Consider the following 23,795-nt stretch of genomic DNA (forward strand, 5'->3'; position numbering starts at 1 on the left):
TGTAACTACTGACTTATTAATTCTTTCAAAAATAATTGGCTGGTTCTGGAGCTCCCGACATTGTGGATTCTGTGCTGCTGATGTAAGCAGCAAGTTACTGTGTTCTAAGTTTGTCCTCCCACAGTCTCCGTAGCTGTCTTCTTTCAATCACACCCCTCCAGGTAGCTTTGTAGTGGCTAGGCACTTATTAGCTGCCCCCTATAAAACTGACTCACTGGCAGGCTAACTGCGATCTCCGGTTTCCATATAAGCCATTTCTGTATTGGCTAATGGCTGAATAATAATAATGTCTGCCGTGGCTAAAATGTGTAGCAAAAGGAAAACTCCACTTTGATTTGCACATCAAACATTCCAAGAGGTGGGGGTTCAACATTCCAGAACCCAGATCTTCACCATAAAAACATCAAGAGACAGTAATGTTCAAGAAAACTGTCTTAAAACAAACATTCTAAAGACATATCTTATCTTTGAACACCAGCTAACCCTGAACAGGACACTCTACTCAAGACACAACAATAGGATCAGTGACTACATGCAGGAAATACACGGACGGGTCATCCTGACCTATGAAACTCAACGGGCCTCAGAGCTAAGTCATATATCGGTCATAATTCATTACTGTTTTGTAACAGGAATCACCTTAAAGGACTGATAGAGCCACAATGACCGCTATTGGAGAGATTATCCCAATGTAAACCAGCTAGATATATTAGTCAAAGTATTAATGTATTTTAATATTGTAATCGTATCAGTGTTTTTGTTTTGTCATTCAAGTTGAGAGGTAGCTAAATAATCAACTGTCACCAGGTGATTAATTTGCAACTGTTATTGAATCAGTATTATGATAAAATTTCTGTTATGAATATTTGCTTTATTTTAAATAACCATCGTCGTTAAATTAGTCATGAGTAATAGAAAAGTAAAAAAGTCAAGGGGGCAGTGAAGTAACCACTCCATTCAATGAGATCCTCTGAAAATCACAATTTTGAAAAAAGGATTAACCTCTTTTGTTATCTGCACTGTAAAACTTCATTTTGTGTCATTTTCTGTCTTTCACAAAGGTTAAGTCTGATCCAACTGTTCCCACAGACAAAAAGGAGATTCCTATTTTGGAGTAGTAGTTTTGGAGCATTACAAAAAAAACAAAAACAAAAGCAATAACAAAACATAAGCACATTATTTATTGGGTACATCTCACCCCAAATAGTTAGAAGAAATCTAAAATGCAAGCCAAACCAAAGCTCGGGTCTTAGGAGGTTAATATTTTTCCTCTCTGGAGTCCAACCTCCAAGTTAGTTTCTGGCTTTGAATTCCCCGCCTCCGGCAAGAGCAGATAATAGTTGAGACCAACCTTTGTTCACTCTCTTCCCGCTCTACTCGTTTTTCCTTCTTCCTCCACTCTCCTTATTTTTGCCCGTTTTTGACATTTTTGCCCCACCTATTTAATAACTTTGCGCACAATCTTTAAATCTTTAAAATAGTTCATTTTTCTTTAATGCTCAAGTCACCAGTCGATTTGTGATAGTAGTTTTTTGCATTTTTCAAATCATTAATTGAAGAGACACGACAGCAACCACAAGCTCAGCTGAGTCCAGTAGCCAACATTGCCAGGCAGTCAAGGCATCATCAAACCCAAAGCCGTCTCTGGAATACCCAGACTGCATGGCATCGTGGTGTATCGTCGTATGTATCGTACACCTGGGCTAACTGCATCAAAAGTAGGCTATACTTGCCTCTCTCTGTTCTCTGAATCAGCTGGTGTCTCAGTTAGTGCCGCACCCAATAATTTTCCAAATTTTCCAAAGTAAGGAGCGGCACTCTCCTGTCTCACCTCATTACAGGTAATGTGATCCTGCCTCACATTGAGCGCACTTTTCATTTGGAAACAATCTGAGGTGAGCCCTGTAATTATGTACACGCCCCTAAATCGGCAAGAGTTAACATTGCCACCCAACAGATTAAATTGACCTGTATTCTTATATATAATATATATATATATATATATAATATATATGTATATTCTGCTGAACATTTCCAAGACCATGAGTTCTAATATTGCCCTGCAGTTCTTCTTTAATTGTATTGGGATAGTTATTGAACTAAGTGAATTTGTCACCAGCCGGCACTGATGAACACTATTATAGGACCGGACACATTCACCAGCTGTGGCTGTTTATGGACTTGAGCGCACATATATTTGCCTCAATCTGGATTACAAACACTCAACCAGATATGTGTCAAAATCCAAAATCCAGGAGACGTTTATAGCTAATTGTTACATGTCAAGCTGAATGAGTGGAATCTACACCAGCTGTGAGGCAATTGTCCCACTGTGTATAATTTCAAACATCCTGTTCTATTGCCGCCTGTGTCAGGAGTCTGAGAAGACTTCCTCTTCCAAGCAGGTGTGCCAAATGGCTGCATTCTAACATCAAATTCTAGTTTTATTTTGAGATCTACTGCCCAGCTAATGGGGAACTGAGATGCAGCCACAGGCTTTTTCTGGCGGAACTGAAGACTCATTTTCATTTCCAGTCCGGACAAGTTGCGAAGGTGCACTAGTTTGATCTTCAACAGTTCAGTGGGGGGATTTGTACTGTATGTAATAACGTTACTTATGAGACGGTAAGTTGTCTAATCATTAAAACATCTGGTAGCTGCAATGCGTTTTCAGTTCTAAACCTAATGAAACCAGTCCAGTGGTTAACAGTTACCACCTCATAGCGTTGCGAGCACTGTGTCATACTGTCGTAGAGGTGTAACAGTGAGGTTTGAGACCAATATTCAAGCGAAGTAATATTCAGATGATCTGTTGCCATGTACGATAAGTCTTGATTGAGGTTGCACGTGAATCTATTTCTAACTCAAGATGAAACCCTCGACGGAACCCACTGGTACTTTTCGGTTGACCCGGAAATATTTTCTTGGTCCGCCGTCATGAAGGACGTCTCAGTTTCCGTACTAGAATGCGGAGACTGCCTGGCAGTTTCGGTTATTAGCCTGCACTGTATAGATACACAATAAAAAAAATGGGTGGTCGCTGCTAACGCGTGTGTGCCCTGTCTCCCCAGGTACTGGCAAACTACCATGAGTGGTCAGGCATGAATCAGATTACGTTTCATCATGACACTGTGCTGTCAGATGTTCACATGCATTTGCCCTATGTGCGCCATTTAATGACACGCCTCAACCGTGTTGGACAGCCTGGTGTGTATGCTTCTATTTTCTTCTAACGTTCTTTCTTCTTCATGGTAGAGATGTATAGGAAATTAAATCACATGAAAGAAAAGAGCACTGAACTTTAAGTTTATTAGTTACTTTTCACTTTTCAGTGTGGAATCTTAGTCAGGCATCAACACCCCCCCACACACACACACTTAATGATTCATTAAAACTGCTTATATTAAGAATGTCAAAATCAGTGTGTGGAAACAATGTTTAATGTTGCTTTTTGCATGTTTCCACTCCTTTACTAACTGCTGTATTCATCCATCCAGTCTTCATCTCCAATTTCAAGATCTTGTCAGATAGCGAAAGACTTAATGACACAAGGAAAAGTTTACAGGACGAGGAAGAACACAATAACCCGAGGGAGGACAGTGAAAAAGATACAAATGCCACCCAAGGAAATAGCATGGAACCATTCTTGGATGAGGATGGCGACCTTAAGGTCACACATCGGTATGGAAAGACTGTTAATAAATGTGGTATACCTTAATAAATGTGTCGCTGTGCTGTGAGGCCCCGGATTTGACCATTGTTGCATTACTGTTTTCACAGCCTACATGTGTTCGTATATGGGCATATGTATTCATGTCTGTACCCATCTTTACTGTATGTACAAGGGTGCATCATTGCACACAAAATACTTTGACTGTCGTAAAAGTGCAAATTTTAACTTTTTTTTTTTTTTTTTTTTACTTCTCAGATGTGCATTTTAGGGTTCTCAGGTTATCTATTGATACAGCACTTATATTTGCCTAAATAATTTATGAGTTCTTATCTATCAGACAAAACATTTCTATCAAATATGTTTGAATAGTCTCAATAATATTGAGTTGATTATTCCTACAGTAACTAGGACTGCATGACAACACAATAAAAATGATTATTGTAATATGACTTTATACTGCCCTGTGATGGACTGGTGACCTGTCCAGGGTGTACCCCTGCCTTTCACCCAAAGAGAGCTGGGATAGGCTCCAGCAGATCCCTGGGACCCTTGTTTGGAATAAGCAGGTATAGATAATGGATGGATGACTTTATACTACACGGTTGATACGATAGAACTAATTCCATCCATGTTTTTATAGAAAACGTGAAAAGCCAATGATAATTAAAATAGTGCTGCTCTGAACCAATCATGGCTCGAAGAGTGTTAGAGAACATCAGTCAGTTTGACACAGCATGAAGTAGCAGCCAACAGTAGGGGTGTGCAATACTGGAAAATTTGGTATCGATCTGGTAACAAGTAAATAAAGGACTAATATCACCAATACTTTTCATCATATGTCTTCTGATGCACAAACTTGGACACATCATCATTGTTGTATCCTGGCGTGATCTTACACCCTCAGCCAGGGTTGTTGGTCAAGTTGGTCAACCCCGGCCAGTGTCCAAGTGGTTTATTATGGTCCCCACTTGCCTCCCCTCTTTAGCCAGAGCCTTCTCTGCTGCCTCCATGTTGGTCTTGATGGCTCTTCTCCTACGTTGATCTGTGATGCCCAGTGTTCCATTGGCCTTATTGAGGGACTGGCCTGCAAATTCCTAAGAGCCCGCACATTGCTGGCATACACTTTGTCCTCCACCCATTCCTGTGGCAGTCCTGCTGATATTTCACTTTTTTTCTCTTTTGCCTCCTCCATCCTCTCTTTCCAGGGCACGGTCAGTTCCCATAGGATCAGCTGTTTTATGGTGCTTGAGACTAAGATGTCCAAGGCAGACTGAGTGATATACAGTGGGTACGGAAAGTATTCAGACCCCTTTAAATTTTTCACTCTTTGTGTCATTGCAGCCATTTGCCAAAATCAAGAAAGTTCATTTTATTTCTCATTAATGTACACTCAGCACCCCATCTTGACAGAAAAAAACAGAAATGTAGAAATTTTTGCAAATTTATTACAAAAGAAAAACTGAAATATCACATGGTCATAAGTATTCAGACCCTGTGCTCAGTATTGAGTAGAAGCACCCTTTTGAGCTAGTACAGCCATGAGTCTTCTTGGGAATGATGCAACAAGTTTTTCACACCTGGATTTGGGGATCCTCTGCCATTCTTCCTTGCAGATCCTCTCCAGTTCTGTCAGGTTGGATGGTGAACGTTGGTGGACAGCCATTTTCAGGTCTCTCCAGAGATGCTCAATTTAAAGAAAGTTTAGGTCAGGGCTCTGGCTGGACCAGTCAAGAACGGTCACGGAGTTGTTCCGAAGCCACTCCTTTGTTATTTTAGCTGTGTGCTTAGGGTCATTGTCCTGCTGAAAGGTGAACCTTCGGCCCAGTCTGAGGTCCTGAGCACTCTGGAAGTGGTTTTCTTCCAGGATATCTCTGTACTTGGCCGCATTCATCTTTCCTTCAATTGCAACCAGTTGTCCTGTCCCTGCAGCTGAAAAAAACCCCCACAACATGATGCTCCCACCACCATGTTTCACTGTAGGGATTGTATTGGGCAGGTGATGAGCAGTGCCTGGTTTTCTCCACACATACCGCTTAGAAAAGTTAAATCTTGGTCTCATCAGACCAGAGAAATTTATTTCTCATAGTCTGGGAGTCCTTCATGTGTTTTTTGGCAAACTCTATGCGGGCTTTCATGTGTCTTGCACTGAGGAGAGGCTTCTGTCGGGCCCCTCTGCCATAAAGCCCCAACTGGTGGAGGGCTGCAGTGATAGTTGACTTTGTGGAACTTTCTCCCATCTCCCTACTGCATCTCTGGAGCTCAGCCACAGTGATCTTTGGGTTCTTCTTTACCTCTCTCACCAAGGCTCTTCTCCCACGATTGCTCAGTTTGGCTGGACGGCCAGGTCTAGGAAGAGTTCTGGTCATCCCAAACTTTTTCCATTTGAGGATTATGGAGGCCACTGTGCTCTTAGGAACCTTGAGTGCTGCAGAAATGATTTTGTAACCTTGGCCAGATCTGTGCCTTGCCACAATTCTGTCTCTGAGCTCCTTGGGCAGTTCCTTCGACCTCATGATTCTCATTTGCTCTGACATGCACTGTGAGCTGTAAGGTCTTATATAGACAGGTGTGTGCCTTTCCTAATCAAGTCCAATCAGTTTAATAAAACACAGCTGGACTCCAATGAAGGAGCAGAACCATCTCAAGGAGGATCAGAAGAAATGGACAGCATGTGAGTTAAATATGAGTGTCACTGCAAAGGGTCTGAATACTTATGACCATGTGATATTTCAGTTTTTCTTTTTTAATAAATTTGCAAAAATTTCTACATTTCTGTTTTTTTCTGTCAAGATGGGGTGCTGAGTGTACATTAATGAGAAATAAAATGAACTTTTTTGATTTTGGCAAATGGCTGCAATGACACAAAGAGTGAAAAATTTAAAGGGGTCTGAATACTTTCCGTACCCACTGTAGGTGGAATCTTCACCTGCCCCTCTAGGTCAACTGACATCACTCTCTCGTGCCATGGACAGGAGACATTCCAGGCAGTTCTAGGGTCTGTGCCTTGGCTGCTGTCCTGGTCAATCGTTCTTCCTCCACTCTGGAGCGCACCTCCTTCTGAACCAGCTTACGCCTTTCCTTTCCGCTGACGGTGTTGATGCGAGTCGCTCGAAAACTCCAGAGCCTAGTTCTGCTCCATTCCACTCTCCCTAGAAGGGCCTTGTGCTGTAGGCGAACTTCTGCCTGTTGCACTGTTTCTCCTGCCTTCCACTTCCTCCCTGTCTTCACAACGATCCCTGCCCCAAACACTTTGCTGTTTGGTGTACTGCTGACATTTTCTTGTTCAAGCCATGATGAACTCCCATACACAGCGATACCGCACAGGCTGCATAGTAATCCCAGCCACCTATGGAGATAGTTGGTCACCTTGCACTTAAATCCGTCCACTACAGTCATGGGCACCCCGTATATGAACAAGGGCAAGAGGATTCTTGGGAGGATCCCATGCTGGTAGACCCATGCCTTGAATCGGCTAGGGAGACCTGTGTCACTTAAACTGCAATTGAAGACCTTTGAGTCTCTTTACTTTTTCTGTGACAGTATCTTGATTTCTAGCCTTACAAAACTGGTGTATGTACTTTAACATAGGGGATATAGTATTGTGTTATGATTTATTTGGTGCATCATCATCTGAATAGATTTTCATGACCACTAAATAATTGCATGATGCGCATGTTAAACTTTTTTTTTTTTTTCATTTAAATGAGACAGACAAGATTTATTTTTTTCTTCCAGTGGCAGCAATATGCTGCTAAAGAACATCTAATATAATTTTTAAAAAAAATTTCACCACTGTATGTCAGCTACCTGGTTATTCTTTACCTGTCAGAATGCAATATGCCTTTGTTTCTTTTGCAGTTTGAAGTTCTCTTTTTCTGTGGTATTTCATACATTTATGAGGATTGGTGGTGTCTCCACAATAGTGAACAGTCTTGTTACACACAGCACAGTTCCTTTACTGAATTAATGCCACTAAACACTCCTCTTCCTCTCTCCCTTCATAATGCTATCATGTTTTCACTCACTCCCTGCAGTCAACAAGCTCATAATGGTCCAACCACAAAACTCAGTGGGTTCAGGGGACCTAGCAAAGTCTGCATACAAGATATGAAGGGAGCTTTGGTGTTTGCACAGTCGTGTAGTCTTTGATGAAACAGGAGCAACGTACTGAATGTAAAACAGAAAGTATAGTATCAATCCCATCACTCTAGTATTGATCTGATACCAATACCAACATTGGTATCGATATTATAGATATTAGGATCGATCCACCCGCCCCTAGCCAGCAACAGTACATGTACTAATTTTTGGTCTACTGCTGCTGTGTAAGCTAGTACATCGGGAGTGGAGGCCAGATTAAAGAGAAGATGAACGGAACAGAAAATGTCAAGTCAGCTTTAACGGGTGAAGGCAAGAGCATTGTTGAGGAGAACCTAAAAACAGCTAATACCATTAACATTTATTACCTAAAGCAGTGCCATCCTCTAGCGCACATAAAAAAAATGCAGGACTTTATAGTCCCAGACCCAAACAAATGTTGGTGGTGCCTTAACACTTAACACGTGTAAAGTGTGACACTTGCTACACAACAGACCTAATTAATTTAGTTGAAGGTGACCAAACAATTTAGTTCTCCTGTAAAATATGAAAGCTTTAATATTTTAGTTGTAGATTCAAGATTTACAAATTAAGATTTAGTTTCATTTATTTTGGAGCAGATGTGGATCTACATGTCATTTAGGAGTAAAAAGGAACTTTAATCTTTGCACAGTTTTAGGAAAGTGTTATTTACATTCATTAAATGTTAATTACAGTTGTAGTTGATATGCCTGTGTTCCATAGATGCATTTAATTATCTTTTTTATGATTTGACAGACAGAGAAAAAACCCAATGGAGGGTAGCAGCCGAGAGTTAGTCTGTCCCATCATTCTCAAACAATCCAAACTTATACTGGAACAAGAGGAGGAGGACAGAGGTGAAGAAGTTAATAAATGCTACAAAGGCATAAAGATTGGTAAGAACCTAGATTTTATCATGTTTTTGAGTATTTTATCAGCTTGGTTGTCAAAAGTGTTATTCAGAAGTAAATCTGTGTGACTTAGACAAACTTTCAACATAAGATTGAATACCCACTTAGGTGCAGTATTTGTAAATAAATGCATGTAGGTATTAGCTTAACGCTGTTGGTGGTCTTGCTATTAAAGTTTAGAAACATGTTTGTTTGTTTTTTTTAAACTTATCTCTTGTTTTATGTTAGGAAAAATGCTTACTTTCCAAATAAGATTTAAAATTGGAAAATTGAGCAAATATTTCAAAAGATGAATTTTTTCATTTGTTGGATCAGTGTTTAAGATCTTTAGCTTGTATTTTTTTTAATGTTTTACATACAGTACCAGTCAAAAGTTTAGACACACTTTCTCATTTCAATGGTAAAGTGTGTCTAAACTTTTGACTGGTACTGTATGTCTGCCTATTTACAGAGCACACTATGTCCACACCACTAGAGGATGTTGGCAAACAGGTCAGTAAAGTGTTGATTTTTTTCTTTCTTTTCGTTGCTCCTTGCCTCACACGTAGCCTGCCCAGTCTTGCTTCGTTAGTCACGACATCTAGGTGATTTCCTTAAACAAAGCCTTACTCATTTAGAACCGTTAACTGTATAGCTCACAGTTGTTATGAGAAAAGCGTTCTTCAAATTATGTTATAACCTAAAGATTTTTAGCACTAAAGTGGTAAATGGTCTTATACTTGTATAGCACTTGTTTACACTCAAGTGTACTCAAAGCGCTTTTACACTATTTGTCCATTCAGCCACTCGCTCACACAAACATTCATACATTCATACACTGGTGGAGCAGGCACCAGGGGCAACTTGGGGTTCAGTGTCTTGCCCAGAGACGCTTTTGGCCTGTGGACCAGGGAAGCCAAGGATCAAACCACCAGCCCTCTGGCTCATGTTCAACCTGCTCTACCTCCTGAGCCACAGCACCCAATCACATACTTACACTACTGTGTATGTATGTGATCTATAGCTATAGGTCAGAAACAAGCTATGTTTTATCTTTATCATGAAACATTTTTGTGTTTATTTATGTTATGTTGAGTAGATGCATATGAAAATGTGTAAATATTAATTATTTTGATGCAAAGGCATTGAATTGTGAATTTTTATATGAAAACATTAAAGAACAACATTGTTCTGATTAATATTAGGTGTGGAGAGGGGCGTTCTTCTTGGCTGACTTCATCCTCTCGAAGCCTGTCATGTTCAGAGGAGCTGCGGTCCTAGAACTGGGAGCAGGAACAGGCTTAACTAGTATCATAGTGGCAACCATAGCCAAAACGGTGTACTGTACAGGTATAATGCCATCAAACAAATATCCTGACCTTTGCTGATTGGATACTGTATATGTTTTTACAACCATCACATTTTTACCACAACAGGTATAAAGAAAATAACACTTCTATAACAATTTAAATTCTGGTTAAGCATTTATTTTTGCTGAAGCTTGACTTTGAAGTTAAATGTTTTTTTTTGTTTGTTTGTTTTTTTAATAATAATTTGCTTTTACAGATGTGGGAGACGATCTTCTAAGTATGTGCAAGAGCAATGTAATGTTAAACAGACACATTATGGAGCCTGCAGGTGAAAGAACATTTTACCTCATTTACTTCTAATTCCTACTGGCACAATTGGTGTATAATTTTATTTGGTATTGTGTGCAGTGCATTCGGAAAGTATTCAGACCCTCTTCACTTTTTTCACTTTCATATTTTTCTCATTCATCTACACTCAGTACCACATAATGACAAAGTGAAAACAGAATTTTAGGAACATTTGTAAATTTATTAAAAAGAAAAAACTGAAATATTACATTTACATAAGCAGGGTGTCTGCGGATCCTTAAAAAGTCTTAAATTCCATATTATAAAACTAAGGTCTTAATTAGCATTAAAATGTCTTAAATTCGCATTTCAAAGGTCTTAAAATGAAATCTAACCGACCCCATAAAGAAGATTTTATTTTCATCTTGAAATCAATTTGAAAGCCTTTCGCGTATTTGTTGTTACGCAGGACGAAATAGGCGGAACCAACTAAAATACACGTTTGAGGGGAGTTTATTTAACACATGCTTTCCGGCAGCTGCGTGAACTGCGGGAAAGTTTCAGCATTAGTCTTTTGCCATGGGTAAATGTAAATTTAATGACAATTGGTTACAAAACCCTAATTTTGCGCCGTGGTTAAGTCCAGTTAGTGGCAACGTGTTTGAGGTCCGGTGCAGGCTGTGCAAAAAAATGTAAAACTCGGAACAATGGGTATGAAAGCTTTGGAGACCCACATGCGGTGTGAATAAGACAAAGTGGCTGCGGAAACCTGTCGGAAAACACCTGGCATTTTATTTTTGTTTTACTCAATAAATCAAACGGTGTGTAAACAGTTTATATCAATAAACAGTGTGTTATATGGTAATTGGTTGTATTGTGGGTTGTTTTATTTTATTTCTACAAAATTGGTCTTAAATTTCATTCTGCGTGGTATTAAAAAGGTCTTAAAAAGTCTTAAATCTAGCTCTTAGAAACCTGCAGATACCCTGATAAGTATTCAGACCGTTTGGCAGCAATTACAGCCTCTGGTCTTTTTGGGTATTACACAAGCTTTGCACACCTGGACTGGAAGATTTTCTGCCATTCTTCTTTGCAAATCCTCTCAAGCTCGGTCAGGTTGAATGGGGAGGACAGCCATTTTCAGGTCTCTCTTCTTGGTCACCTCTCTTACTAAGGCCCTCCTTCCACGATTGCTCAATTTGGCCAGGCAACTAGCTCTGGGAAGAGTCCTGGTTGTGCCAAACTTCTTCCATTTGAGTATTATGGAGGCCACTGTGCTCCTGAGAACATTCAGTGCAGCAGCTCTGTGCTATCAACAATCCTGTCTCTGAGCTCTGCAGACAGTTTCTTTGACCTCATGACTTGGTTTTTGCTTTGATATGCATTGCCAGCCGTGAGACCTTCTATAAAGTTGTGTCTTTCCAAATCACGTCCAATCAAATTAATTTACCACAGGTGGACTCCAATCAAGGTATAGAAACATTACAGCAATAATCAAGAGAAATGGGAGGCACCTGAGCTAATTTTCAGGTTGTTGCAAAGTGTCTTAATACTTATAACTTATGTGATATTTGTTATTCCTTTTTAATAAATTTACAAACATTCCTAAAATTCTGTTTTCACTTTGTCATTATGTGGTACTGAGTGTAGATTAATACTCAGTTAATACTCAATACTCAGATTAATAAGAAAAAAGTAGTTTAAACAATCGCAATATCAAGCTGCAAAGTAAAAGAAGTGAAGGGGGATTCTTTCTGGATGCACTGTACCTATGACATGCTGCTAAAATATTAATATGAATAACATATTTAGTCATCCATTTATTCTATTTGCTATGTTATGCTATTTCAATGTTTAATTTAATTGAATATAATTTTTTTGTGTGACTAATTTATAATTTATTGGTTTTATGAAGCAGGAACAATTTTTTACATTGTGACTTTAACTGATGAATACAATAAAATCCCAAAATAACCTTATGAGTTTATTTGACTTAATCATTTTTTACCATCAGGCAGTGAGGTGAAAGTGAGACAATTAGATTGGTTCCAACATGACCTATGTACAGGTAACACACACACAAACACTTATTTTCACACAAAAGCATTTTCCTTTTTTGTTTAATCTATTTAAGAGAGATTTTGATTTATCAGTATGATCTTTTGGAGACTGACAGCTTTTGAATCATACTGTGTTATAATTCTGTTTTTGTTTTTTTTTTTTTGTTTGTCTGTTTTTTGTGTTTCCGTGAGTCCCTAGGAAATAAACATGGTCCCATGATAACGCTGATAAATAGCATAATAATTGCCTATATTCTCCCATAGTTGATTATTCAATGCTTGTCTTGTCAAAAATATTTTAGAGCTATTTTAACCTGAACTCAATGATGCAATATACAAAATGTACTTGTGTGGGTAAACACACTCCAGTCATGACATTGTGACTTCATTACATTTTTAAAAGCTGTTTCTCCAGTTGATGACGTGTTAAAATATTAAGTTATCGTTCAGTTATATTTGCCCATTAATCTTATTACAGACATGACACATTTCTTAGTTTCCACTTACGATATGCTGTCTTTGTAGTATTTATAACATGTTTTAAATTAATCAAATCAAATCATTCCATTCTGTTTTTCCTACATTTTATGCAGCGTCCCAAGTTTTATGGAAATGTGGGACTTCTTGCTATAAAAAGAACCAACTGCTTTCTGACAATAGAAAATGTTTGTCTTTCAATGTGTCTGATCTTCATAGATGCTGATGTGGAATTTAGCTGGACAGAGGAGGAAGTAGCAGATATGCATAATAACACTGGCATCATAATTGCCGCTGATGGTAGGTTATTTAGATGAAAATTAAAAACACAATTATTCTCTGGTATACCATGCTTTATTTTAAAGGTTTAGTTGGTTAAGCTAAAACATAATCATGACAATGTGAAATAAAAAATGCAAAAAAATGGCACTTTGACTCACAGCAGCTTGAAGTGGCCTTTCTGTCTCACATACTTAATTTCACATGTATTGGAGTATATTTTATAAAATTTCCTAACAGCCTTGACATACAGTAATGCTTCCTTACAGCTGTATGTAAAAATTTGAATACCAACCATATGTTAGCAAATCATTCCTTCAAGTTAAATCTACAACCATTGCTACAATTAAAATACTAATTTTTCTAATTATATTTTCTAATTATGTTTTAATTATTTCTACTGTCTTAATAGATTCTAAGCCATTATTTTACTCCATCTTAAAATGTACTATGCTTGAATTTGCACATTAATTGAAAGATTTTGGCTATTGTACTTTATAATTTCAGTCAGATTTTATGAACCTGTAAGACTTATCTATGTTTTTGTTATATCTCTTTGCTGTTTTTGTAATATTGGAATTTTAATTGATGATTGTACATGGTGTATATTTAATTTTTGATTATTTATATCTTGTTGTGTTTTGTTTTTCTGCACAGGGACTACAGATGTAATTTAGCTCACAAGCTAATTCTGGGACAATGACTGTCCAACGTGTCATAAATAAACAAAAACAGCCACCTACTAAATGTACAGCAGTAATACTCATCAAAATATTATTTTTACAGCTGAAAGCACTTTTAATTTTGTAATTTATTTTAAACTAAAGAATTAAATCTGAGATGGTTTATGTGAATAGTTTTTTAGAATTGCAACTAGGCAGGGTAATTCTGGATTGCATAAAAGTATGACATTTCAAGTACGCCTCATTCATACATTTCAAAAATGAGAAACACACTACTTACTCACATTCACATTGTTCAGGTGATTCATCGGCTAGACGAATGTTTTTTTTCACCCTGTTGTAATTGAAGGAAACAGTTTTATTCAAATTAACAAAATAATTTTAGTTATTGAATATATCAATATGACTCCTAGGACACACACAGACTGACAAACAAGCAGAATCAATACAGTATTTAGATTTGTTTTTTCTGTCACCAGTTTGCTATGATGACCATCTGACAGATGGCTTTTTCCGAACACTGTACCAGCTCTGCAGTAACTTCACTCACACCTGCACAATCTTTATTTCCATAGAGAAAAGGTAAGGTGAAAACATTGTTTAAAGCAAGAGAGATAGCTGTTATTCTGTTATGGTACAATTTAAGAGAGTATGGCATGTAATGTAAACTGTATATGTTTTAAAATATTGCACAAATTTAATTTATTTTCCCCCAAATCCTTTTATTGAACATTTTAAAAACAAATACAGATATACATTACAGTGATAACAATACATTTTATTTTATTTAATGTAAATATTCCTATTGTCATCATTCCTCAGCAAGAAATAAGATTAGGTTTCACTTGCAGTGAGAGAAGCACTAAGTTTACATGTGGAAGGTCCATTAACATAAGATAAACTTTATTAATCCCACAGCAGGGAATTTCACCTGTTACAGCAGCAGACTGGGGTAATAGAAAAAATTAATCAGTAAAAATTAATAAGTAAAAAGCAGCATTAATGTATAACCCACATGACATGTCAAAAATCAAAAGTGTTTATGCCCAATCTGAATGATCAAAATGGAAGATAGAATGCTAAACATGCTTGTTGTAGAGAAGGGTTTAGAGTAGCTTTAACTATTGACATAGTGCAAATTCTCAGACAACCTCCTGTGGAAAATGACAAACTAGTTTTGAAAAGAATAAAAGTAATATTACACAGTAAAGCTGTTACAAGCAGAATCCATCAAATATGTAGTAAAGTGGTACAGAGTCCATTGTTTGATGTATACTGTTGAGTGGAGCTGTTCTATTCTGTTCTATTGTTCTGTTGTATTCTCAGTTACAAACTCAAGCAATAATCAGGTTTCCTGCTGTGCCATATCTTACAAGGATGAACTTCACCCTACGAAACATGGATGTTTCCTGCGAGGCTTACGACCATTTCATCCATTGTCTATCACAACTACAGGACCTGGTGGATGGACGATGCAGCTTCAAAGTGGAACAGCTCCCTTCTAATTTTGCACAGTTTCTTCTATATGAACGTATAGAGCAACTGGTAAGGGGAACACTTGTGCAAATTATTAACCTACATCCTCCTCTAAACTAAAATTACAATACAATATGTAAAATGTGACAGATTTAGCTGCATCTAGGAGTGAGATTGTAGAATGTGTCGGACTTTCTGAGCACCCCACTGCCCCAAAGCCTTTTCACAACGTGAGGGGGGGTATGGTGGCCATCAAAGATTTCCATTCTAGAGTCGGCCTTTGGTTTGTCCGTTCTGGGATACTGTAGACACATGGCAGTGTAAGAGGGCTGCCTCTATGAAAGGAGACCCACTTCCTATATATCTGTCAGAGGCCTGGGAGCTCTTAGGTGTTCCATAGAACTGCGCTCTTCTGGACAGAGATCTCAGATGTTCCTAGAATCCAACAGAGCCACTCTCCCAGTTTGGTGATCACAACCCCAAGTGTTCATGGGGACCACTGTCGTCTTCACCTTCAACATCTTTAGCCATTGGTATTTCTCAAGCTTCTCGTGTTGCTAAACCCTCTAAGCATTTTAAGGAGTTTCCTTGTCTTGATGCCAATGGTCTCTGCCTCCTCCTTTGGACAGGGTATTCTGCCAGCAGGGTATCTGATGGCCGCAGGGCATAGGTGTTGATAGCCTGTACTACTTCTTGCCCTTTGTAGTTATTTGGCAGTTGCTGCTATTCTTGTGGTCTCTTCGTGGTTAATATTTGCTTGTGGTTCTTGTAACCGTCCTCAAAATCTGGTAATAAAATTCACTTAGTTCTGACTAACATCATCCCTCTTATATTTAGCATCCAACTACACTTATCCAATCTAAATGACATTCCAATTTTGTTGCTGTAGATCCTATGCATCAGTGAGTTAATGTTTTGTTTGCTCCTGGCATACTGTTTGATGTCGCCCATATAGAGGAGGTGGCTGGTGATTGCTCTATTCTGTAGTGACTATCCATAACCACTCCTGGTGACCACTTCAGGCCATGACAGAACAGCAAGGGGACAGTACATCTCCTTGGTAGACACCGCACTTGATAGTGACTTGTCGCTTGAGGTTGGCTCTAGGTTTTTTTCCACATTCCCATTGATATCTTATTGGAGACTCTTAGAGTCCTGTTGATGTTGTACAGATTTAAGTATTCCAGGTTGCCATATATGTGGCACTGAGTTGTAGGCTTTCTTGTAGTCAATCCAGGTTGGTCTGTCTGGTCTTGCAATCTGACTGCTTTGTCTACCAGTAGCTCCTCTGGTGTTCCAATTCCTTTCTGGGCCCCGTTCATATATTTAAGGAAGAACTTGGCACTGCAAGAAATGGCAGCAACAGTACTTTGCTCTCTAGTATTTCGTGTTTTTTTTTTTCAAAATAAATTTCTAAATAAATTTGTAGCACCATAGTCAGAAACGTGAAACTACAGACTCCAGCGACTATAATCAAATGGCATCAAATCCTATTAGAAACTGCTGGCTGAGGTTCCACCTGCGTTTTATTAGAGACTGGAGCATGCGATTGAGATTAAAGGAACAGTGTTAAAGTGGTTTCAATCTTATTTATCAGACAGATTCCAATTTGTTCATGGACGTGACGAACCTTTCACGCACACAAACGTTAGTTATGGAGTTCCACAAGATTCTGCTAGGGACGATTCTCTTCACCTTATACATGCTTCCTTTAGGCAATGTCATTACAATTGTTATGCAGATGACACTGACCTGCATCTATCTGTGAAATGCAAGACTGCAAGCGTGTCTAAAGGACACAAAGCCCTGGATGACCAGTAACTTTCTACTCCTAAATTCAGAGAAAACTGATAGGCCTAAAAACCTGGATGTGATAGCTTATCAAACATTATAGCTACTTTAGATGGCATAGCTTTGGATTCCAGCACTACTGTGGAGTAATTTTGACCAAGATACGTCCTTTAGTTCACATATTAAACAAAACTCTATAAATGCCTTCTTCCTTGTACAATATTGCCAGAATTAGGAACATCTTGCAGAAAAACTAGTAATTTGTTACTTCAAGGCTAGATTACTGTAAGTCATTATTATGACAATGTCCCAGTATCTCCATAAAAAGCCTCCAGTTAACCCAGAATGCTGCAGCCAGAGTCCTGACAGGAACTAGCAAGAGAGATCATATTTCTCCTATTAGCTTCTCTTCATTGGCTCCCTGTAAAATCCAGAATAGAATTTAAAATCCTTCTTCTCACATACAAATCACTTCATGATCAAGCTTCTTCATACTTTAAAGACCTCATAATACTATATCATCCAAAAAGAGGACTTCACTCTCAGAGTGCAGGTCTACTTGTGGTTCCCAGAGTTTCCAAAATTAGAATGGGAGGCAGAGCCTCTACACTAACACGCTGGATCACTGTTTTAAAGGACGCTTATTATTGTTCCCCATGCTGCATTAGGACTCTCTGAACACTGTCTGCTTCATCTCATCCAAATCTACAGGCAGAAGTTAAAATCCGCTAAGCCTGTGGTAAGGATCCCCTAACGATTGTGAAGAAATGGACGGCAGAGTCAAAGCTGGAGTTACAGGCCTGCTTTGACTGCACTGATTGGAGTGTCTTTGAAGCTGCAGCCACAGGCCTCAATGAACTCACTGACACTGACATCTTACAACAGTTTTTGTGAGGACGTGTGTGCAGACCAAGACCTTCTGTGCATACAGCAACAATAAACCATGGTCCACACCCAACCTCAGGAAACTGTGCCAGGCCAAGGAAGAGGACTACAGGAATAGGGACTAGGCCCTGCTCAGGTTTGTCAGAGCAAGCTGACAAAGGACCACCGCCAACCCCATCCACCCAGAGCCCGTGCCTGCATTAAAGGTCTGTGAAGAGGATGTACAACAGCTCTTCCAGAGACAAAAGATCAGGCAGGCTCCAGGTCCTGACGGTGTCGTCCTGGTGTGAATTGGCCACCAAACTATACAGAGAACAGACAGCAATGGACAATCTGGCCTGCAACGGACAATCTGGTCTGAAGACAGGATTATCAGGGCCGATCATCCCTGCAAGACCTGTACTGGTCCACGGTCAGGAAACTCGGAAGGAGTATCTCTGTAGACCCCTCACACGCTGGACACAAACCAGAGTGTCTGCAGAACTTTAAAAAGTCTTAAATTCCATACTATAAAAATAAGGTCTTAATTAGCATTAAAATGTCTTAAATCCACGTATCAAAGGTCTTAAAAATGCAATTGAACCGACCTCCGTAGAGAAGATTTTATTTTTATTTTGAAATCTGTTCGTCGATTTGTCACGCAGAATGAGATAGGCAGAACCAATGTTCAGATTACACATTCTCAGGGAGTTCGCTTATGCTCTAGCTGCGCAGGATTGGATCTTTAACCATGGTGAAGTGCAGGTTTAATGAAAACTGGTTACATAACTCGAATTTTGCAACATAGTTAGACCAGTTAGAACAAACTCAAGTGTGATGAATCATCTCAGTTTAATTCATGCAGCATGGAGAGAAGGCATCTACAGCGTTCTCTGTGTTCTCCCCTAAAATTCAGGACTATATAGCTGAGGAAAGGGGTGGACTCATCTTGAAAAGACCCCAAATGTTTTTTCAGGTGTCCTCTATCTTCAGGCATCTAACTGCACTAAAACAATGTTGGCAGTTATTTACAGGCATCTAAAACACTAAAACCCCCATTTAAAAAAATTCTGGAGGATTATTAAAAATTAATCAGTGAAATGCCTAGTTTGGTAAAGTGATCAACTCCTTAGAGTATACCATTAAAAAACTTGCTCAAGTGTAAGTAATCAACTTCCAGAATAAACACCAGGCCAATTTCCCCAATAGTAGTGGTGTTGATTACTTAAGAATAAAACAAGCTGTTTCTTCAACTTCTTTCTCCACTGTTAGTAATGCATGGTATGGCAAAGAATTCACCATGGTTGGGAAAGTGCTTTCAAAAGACCTCCGAGATAAAGTTGTAGAAAGGCACAAGTTAGGAGAAGGGTACAAAATCATTTCAAAGCCTTTAGCTATCCCTCGCAGTACTGTTCAAAGCATCATTAAGAAGTGGAAAGCATATGGCATCACCAGCACATTGCCTAGATCAGGCTGTCAGAGCCAGGAGGACGTTGATTAGAGAAGCTACCGGGAGGCCAAAGGCAACTTTGAAGGACTTACAAGGCTTTATGGCTAGGTCTGATCAGTCTGTGCATGTGACAACTATCTCCCAAGCTTTACACAGAGCTGGAACGAAAGAAGCCTTTCCTAAAAAAGTGTCACACTCAGTCTCGTTTGCACTATGCAAAAACACATTTGGAAGAGCCTGATACCTTCTGGCAAAAGGTGCTATGGTCTGATGAGACCTATGGTCTGAATGCCAAGCGCTATGTTTAGCAAAAAGCAAACACAGCACACCACTCAAAACACACCATACCTACTGTGAAGCATGGTGGTGGCAGCATGTTGTGGGAGTGTTTCTCTTCAGCTGGGACTGGCCAATTGGTCAGGATTGAAGGAAAAATGGATGCTGCCATATACATCCAAATTCTTGAGGAAAACCTGCATCCTTCTGCTAGACAACTGAAGATGGGCAGGTCATTCACCTTCCAACACGACAATGACTCTAAACATACTGCCAAAACAACAACAAAATGGCTTAAGGATATGAAGTCCTTGAGTGGCCAAGTCAGAACCCTGACTTAAGTACTATCAATAATATATGGATGGATTTGTAGAGAGCAGTCCATTGCTGACCACAGAATTTAACTGGACTTCAGCAATTCTGTAAGGAAGAATGGGCAAATATTCTCCAGTCAAGGTGTGCAAAGCTAGTACAGACATATCCAAACAGACTGATGTCTGTAATTAAAGCAAAAGGTGGCTCTATGAATTATTAAATCAAGGGACTGATTTGATCCAGCCCTGTTATTCTAGTTCACTGTAAATACTAAATTGTTCATTGTTCATTGTAATTATTCATAGTTTTCTTTCATTGGTCTGATGTTGTAAGATCAAAGTTGTAAATAAACCTGGAAAACTTATTTGGAATGGGATTTGATTTCAAGTGGTATGACAAATAAAGTAACTATTTCAAAGGGTTATGATGATTTTCTATAGGCACTGTATACTGTGCAAGAAAGTTTTAAAACTTGGAACAATGAGGACTAAAGCTCTGGAGATCCACATGCAGTGTGAAAAACATTGGTGGTATCGTATGCTGTTTGGAAAGTCATTACCACAAGATTAAATGTAATTCTGCATGGTATGAAAAAGGTCTTAAAATTAATTTTTAGAAATCTGCAGATGCCCTGATAAACTGTTCAGACTCCTCCCCCTGGTAGGCTCTGCAGAGCACTACACTGCTGTCGCTCTAATGAACTCTTATTGTCATAGTGGTGTATTTTAAATTTTAAAGCTGTATGCATATTTGCACATCTGTACCTACCTCATGTAAAGTGAGACACACACAGTTTTTTCAGTTATAGTTAAATATTTGCACTCCTATTGCACTAGTTCACAGACTGTATATATTGTGTATATAAAAATATTAAGCTTCTATGCTGATCAGACAGGTTATTGGCTGCTTTATTCTCCTGGCTTCTATTTCAATGGTGTGCCTCTTCAGGTGGGTAGCCAGAATTGAGTGCCTTTGCTTGGCTTGGCTTGGCCTCAGGTATGGACTGATTCGTGTACTTCTTAGGTAACCCTTTCTTCATGGTGCCTTTCTGCAGTTGTATGTCAGTGCTGCCTTGATCTTGGCATCCAACCCTCCTTATGATTGTTCATCTTGTTCATATCATAGCCAAACATCACAAGGATCTCTGTTGCTGTTGTGTATATTACCTTGTTGGTCTCAGTGATGGTGGCTATAGGGCTTGTTTCACATCTTCTAATAAATTTTTAGAAGCTACTTCACTTGTTCTTGGTAATCAGCCATGGAGTTTCCAGGTGTCCATCTTGTCCAATCTCAGAGTATGGGACTGATTGTTATCTCCCACCAACCTGTCGTCTTGGCTCCCCCTTGCCATAGCATTTCTGCTGTACCTTGTTAATCTTTAGTTGTGATAGCAGGTGTTTCTTGCAGCTGTTGGAGCACGGAGCTACTAGTTCTTTGTTAGGTTCTGAAGTATACACAGGTCTCACATCATCTGCATGTCACACCTCTCGTTTATAGAATTTCAACAGTTCCCTATTTTCAGCCATATTGTTGAACCCAGTATATTTTCCACTGTGTACGATTCTGTAGCACAAGCATTGTCAGATTAAAATTAGCACATTTCACTTTGTTGAGATTCTAGTCCTTAAACATAAACAGTGTGCACAAAAACTTACATGATTAACTACATCCAGAAGGCATGACGTACATCAATTTTGTGACACAAGGTGGACCAAATGAATGAATGAATGTGATGCAGCATCTGCTCTGAGTGACACCAAACGCTAGCACCACTAAATGGAGAAACGGTGTATGCAAACAAAACTTGGATGCGGTGTATATGTACAGTAATTTTATTCCTTTCATTTCCATATGTCAACTTGATCTGTGATGTAAATTTGCATCACTTGATGTATACTGAACTGTGATTTACTCTATAATGCATGGCATTTAAGTTTGACAGAAGTAGAATAGGCATAAGCCTATGACTGTCTTGCCTTTACTGAGTACTTCCTAAATCCAATCCTTTATGTCTGCTATCAGACAGGTGTCGTGAACGGTAAGTATAGCATCACATAGCTAAAATCTCTACACTGTGAAAATATTTGAAATTAAAACTTACCAGTAGCCAGTTATGATGCCTGCATTGTGAGAATTTCATGAGGTAGTGCTAACAGAAAAAATATCCAAAAAATAAACACTGTACAAAATAAAGTGAGTTCATTCTTCACATTTTACTAAAACGTGGCACTTTGCGGAATTGGATTTGTATTTGTTGCTACTGTGAATTTTAAACTGTTAACACCAATTTGAAGTGGGATTGTGATTGCATTATTCATGAATGTTCTTGTTTTACTGTTACAATACTGGACTGCTGAAGGGGAAGTGAGCTATTTAAGATATATTTTTGTATGTCTACTTGGTTATTTTGTTAAACAAAAACAATAGTGCACTAAATTGAATTGTCATAAGAGACAAAAATATTTTTAAAAAATGAAAACATTAAGGGAAAGCATAGATGTACTGCAGAGCTAATCTATTCTCTAGCATATACACTAAATTGATTTTAACTTTGAACTTGTAGTGTGCACTGTGCAAATGTATTATCTAGGAAAATACAATCTGCTGATACCCAATACTAAATTACTTGAATTGGGAGGAAAAAGGCTTGATTGGGACATCCTTACTTTGGAATGAAGCAGCAGGATAAACAGAAGTATATGGAAGCATGCTCTGTGTATATGTGCTCAGATTCATACACAAATTCAGCATCAAAATGACATTTCATCATTCAGCAAAACCTAAAACTAATGGCCAAATCAGCCAAACAGCTTTTCAGGGTAAAGAGGTTAAACATATATCTGTTATATAAACTAATATCAGTTGGCCAATTCAGTCACCCGATTGCTATCTCAATGTTGCATTCCACTTGCTGAAAACCAGACTAAAGTCAGAGAATCGCCTCAACAAGTATTGTAAATGCTGAAGGTCACTTCAGTGAGGCCTGGGTGAGCATACTGATGTCTGAGTCCAAGACAGACTACTCTGAAGACTACTCTTCTTTCTGAGACCTTCCCTTTTAATGTAATATCCATTGTTTTATTTCAAAATAAATGTGTTGAAGCAAAGACCCTGAAGATCAATAAATGTCAGGTTACTGCTCTGAAAATGGATTTTACATTCTGTGGACAGCAATTCTTTTATATGATGGATTGATCAGATGCATTTTTTTCAAGAGAGGAAGGTATGGTTTTTATTAAAATACATTGTCTATATCTACAGGAGCTGTGGAAAGTGACTGCCACTCCTCTTCCATTTGACCACAGTCATTCTGAGCCGTTTTCATCTTGACCTGGACTCAACTCTGAAATCAGTGAACACTTCCCTCCTATGTAAAATTACATACGTCAGTAAATCTAAGAGAGAAACATGCATTTTCACTTCTGAAAATGGCTTACTGTTTTATTGCATGAATTGCCAGCATAATTTATTTCAACACTAGAAGTAAACCATTTTGAGGAAATTGTAGTACTCTTACATTACTGTATATTGGAAGTGACCTTGAGCTGCATGTCTCCCATGAGGGTTTGTTAATAACAATATCAAATAACTTTTTTTCACATTCTAAGTACACCAGCGTTTTTTATAATCTGTATTCTGCATGCTATTTAAAGCATTTAAACAGATCATTTGGTTTTGCAGACAAATATATATGAAGACTGAATGTGGAATCCCACAAGTTATCAGTGATATATAAAAATATGCCTCAAATATATTGAAGTAGATGATGTGAACTTTGTACTTCATAAATTATTGTAATATTTGATCAATAAACTGGAATAAAACTCAGTTTACATGGTGTTAA

General features: G+C 38.6%; 1 protein-coding gene across 2 annotated transcripts; it reads left to right on the plus strand.

Annotated features, from left to right (window-relative positions):
* Window positions 1–2,386: 2,386 nt before the first annotated feature.
* mettl22 (methyltransferase 22, Kin17 lysine) lies at window positions 2,387–23,795 on the plus strand. 2 transcript variants are annotated; one of them, XM_026325626.1, is made up of 12 exons: window positions 2,387–2,625; window positions 3,072–3,207; window positions 3,498–3,681; window positions 8,549–8,688; window positions 9,155–9,195; window positions 9,888–10,032; window positions 10,249–10,320; window positions 12,295–12,348; window positions 13,037–13,117; window positions 14,259–14,361; window positions 15,156–15,324; window positions 17,758–19,278. In XM_026325626.1, exons 2-12 carry the CDS (start codon window positions 3,102–3,104, stop codon window positions 17,776–17,778), a joined length of 1,116 nt encoding a protein of 371 aa, XP_026181411.1. In that variant the 5' UTR covers window positions 2,387–2,625; window positions 3,072–3,101; the 3' UTR covers window positions 17,779–19,278. The 2 variants fall into 2 exon arrangements, with proteins under 2 accessions (XP_026181411.1, XP_026181410.1); XM_026325625.1 differs by lacking the exon at window positions 17,758–19,278 and adding an exon at window positions 23,213–23,795 and having other exon boundaries at window positions 2,389–2,625.

This window comes from Mastacembelus armatus, chromosome 8 (genome assembly GCF_900324485.2).
Source record: "Mastacembelus armatus chromosome 8, fMasArm1.2, whole genome shotgun sequence".
NCBI lineage: Eukaryota > Metazoa > Chordata > Actinopteri > Synbranchiformes > Mastacembelidae > Mastacembelus > Mastacembelus armatus.

What these genes read in the sequence shown, in the direction of transcription:
- mettl22 (XM_026325625.1), top strand. Translation starts at nt 3,102, where the DNA reads ATGAATCAGATTACGTTTCATCATGACACTGTGCTGTCAGATGTTCAC. An exon ending in CAACCGTGTTGGACAGCCTG is followed by an intron (nt 3,208 to 3,497) that starts GTGTGTATGCTT and finishes TCATCCATCCAG; the next exon opens with TCTTCATCTCCAATTTCAAG. An exon ending in CCAACATGACCTATGTACAG is followed by an intron (nt 12,349 to 13,036) that starts GTAACACACACA and finishes TGATCTTCATAG; the next exon opens with ATGCTGATGTGGAATTTAGC.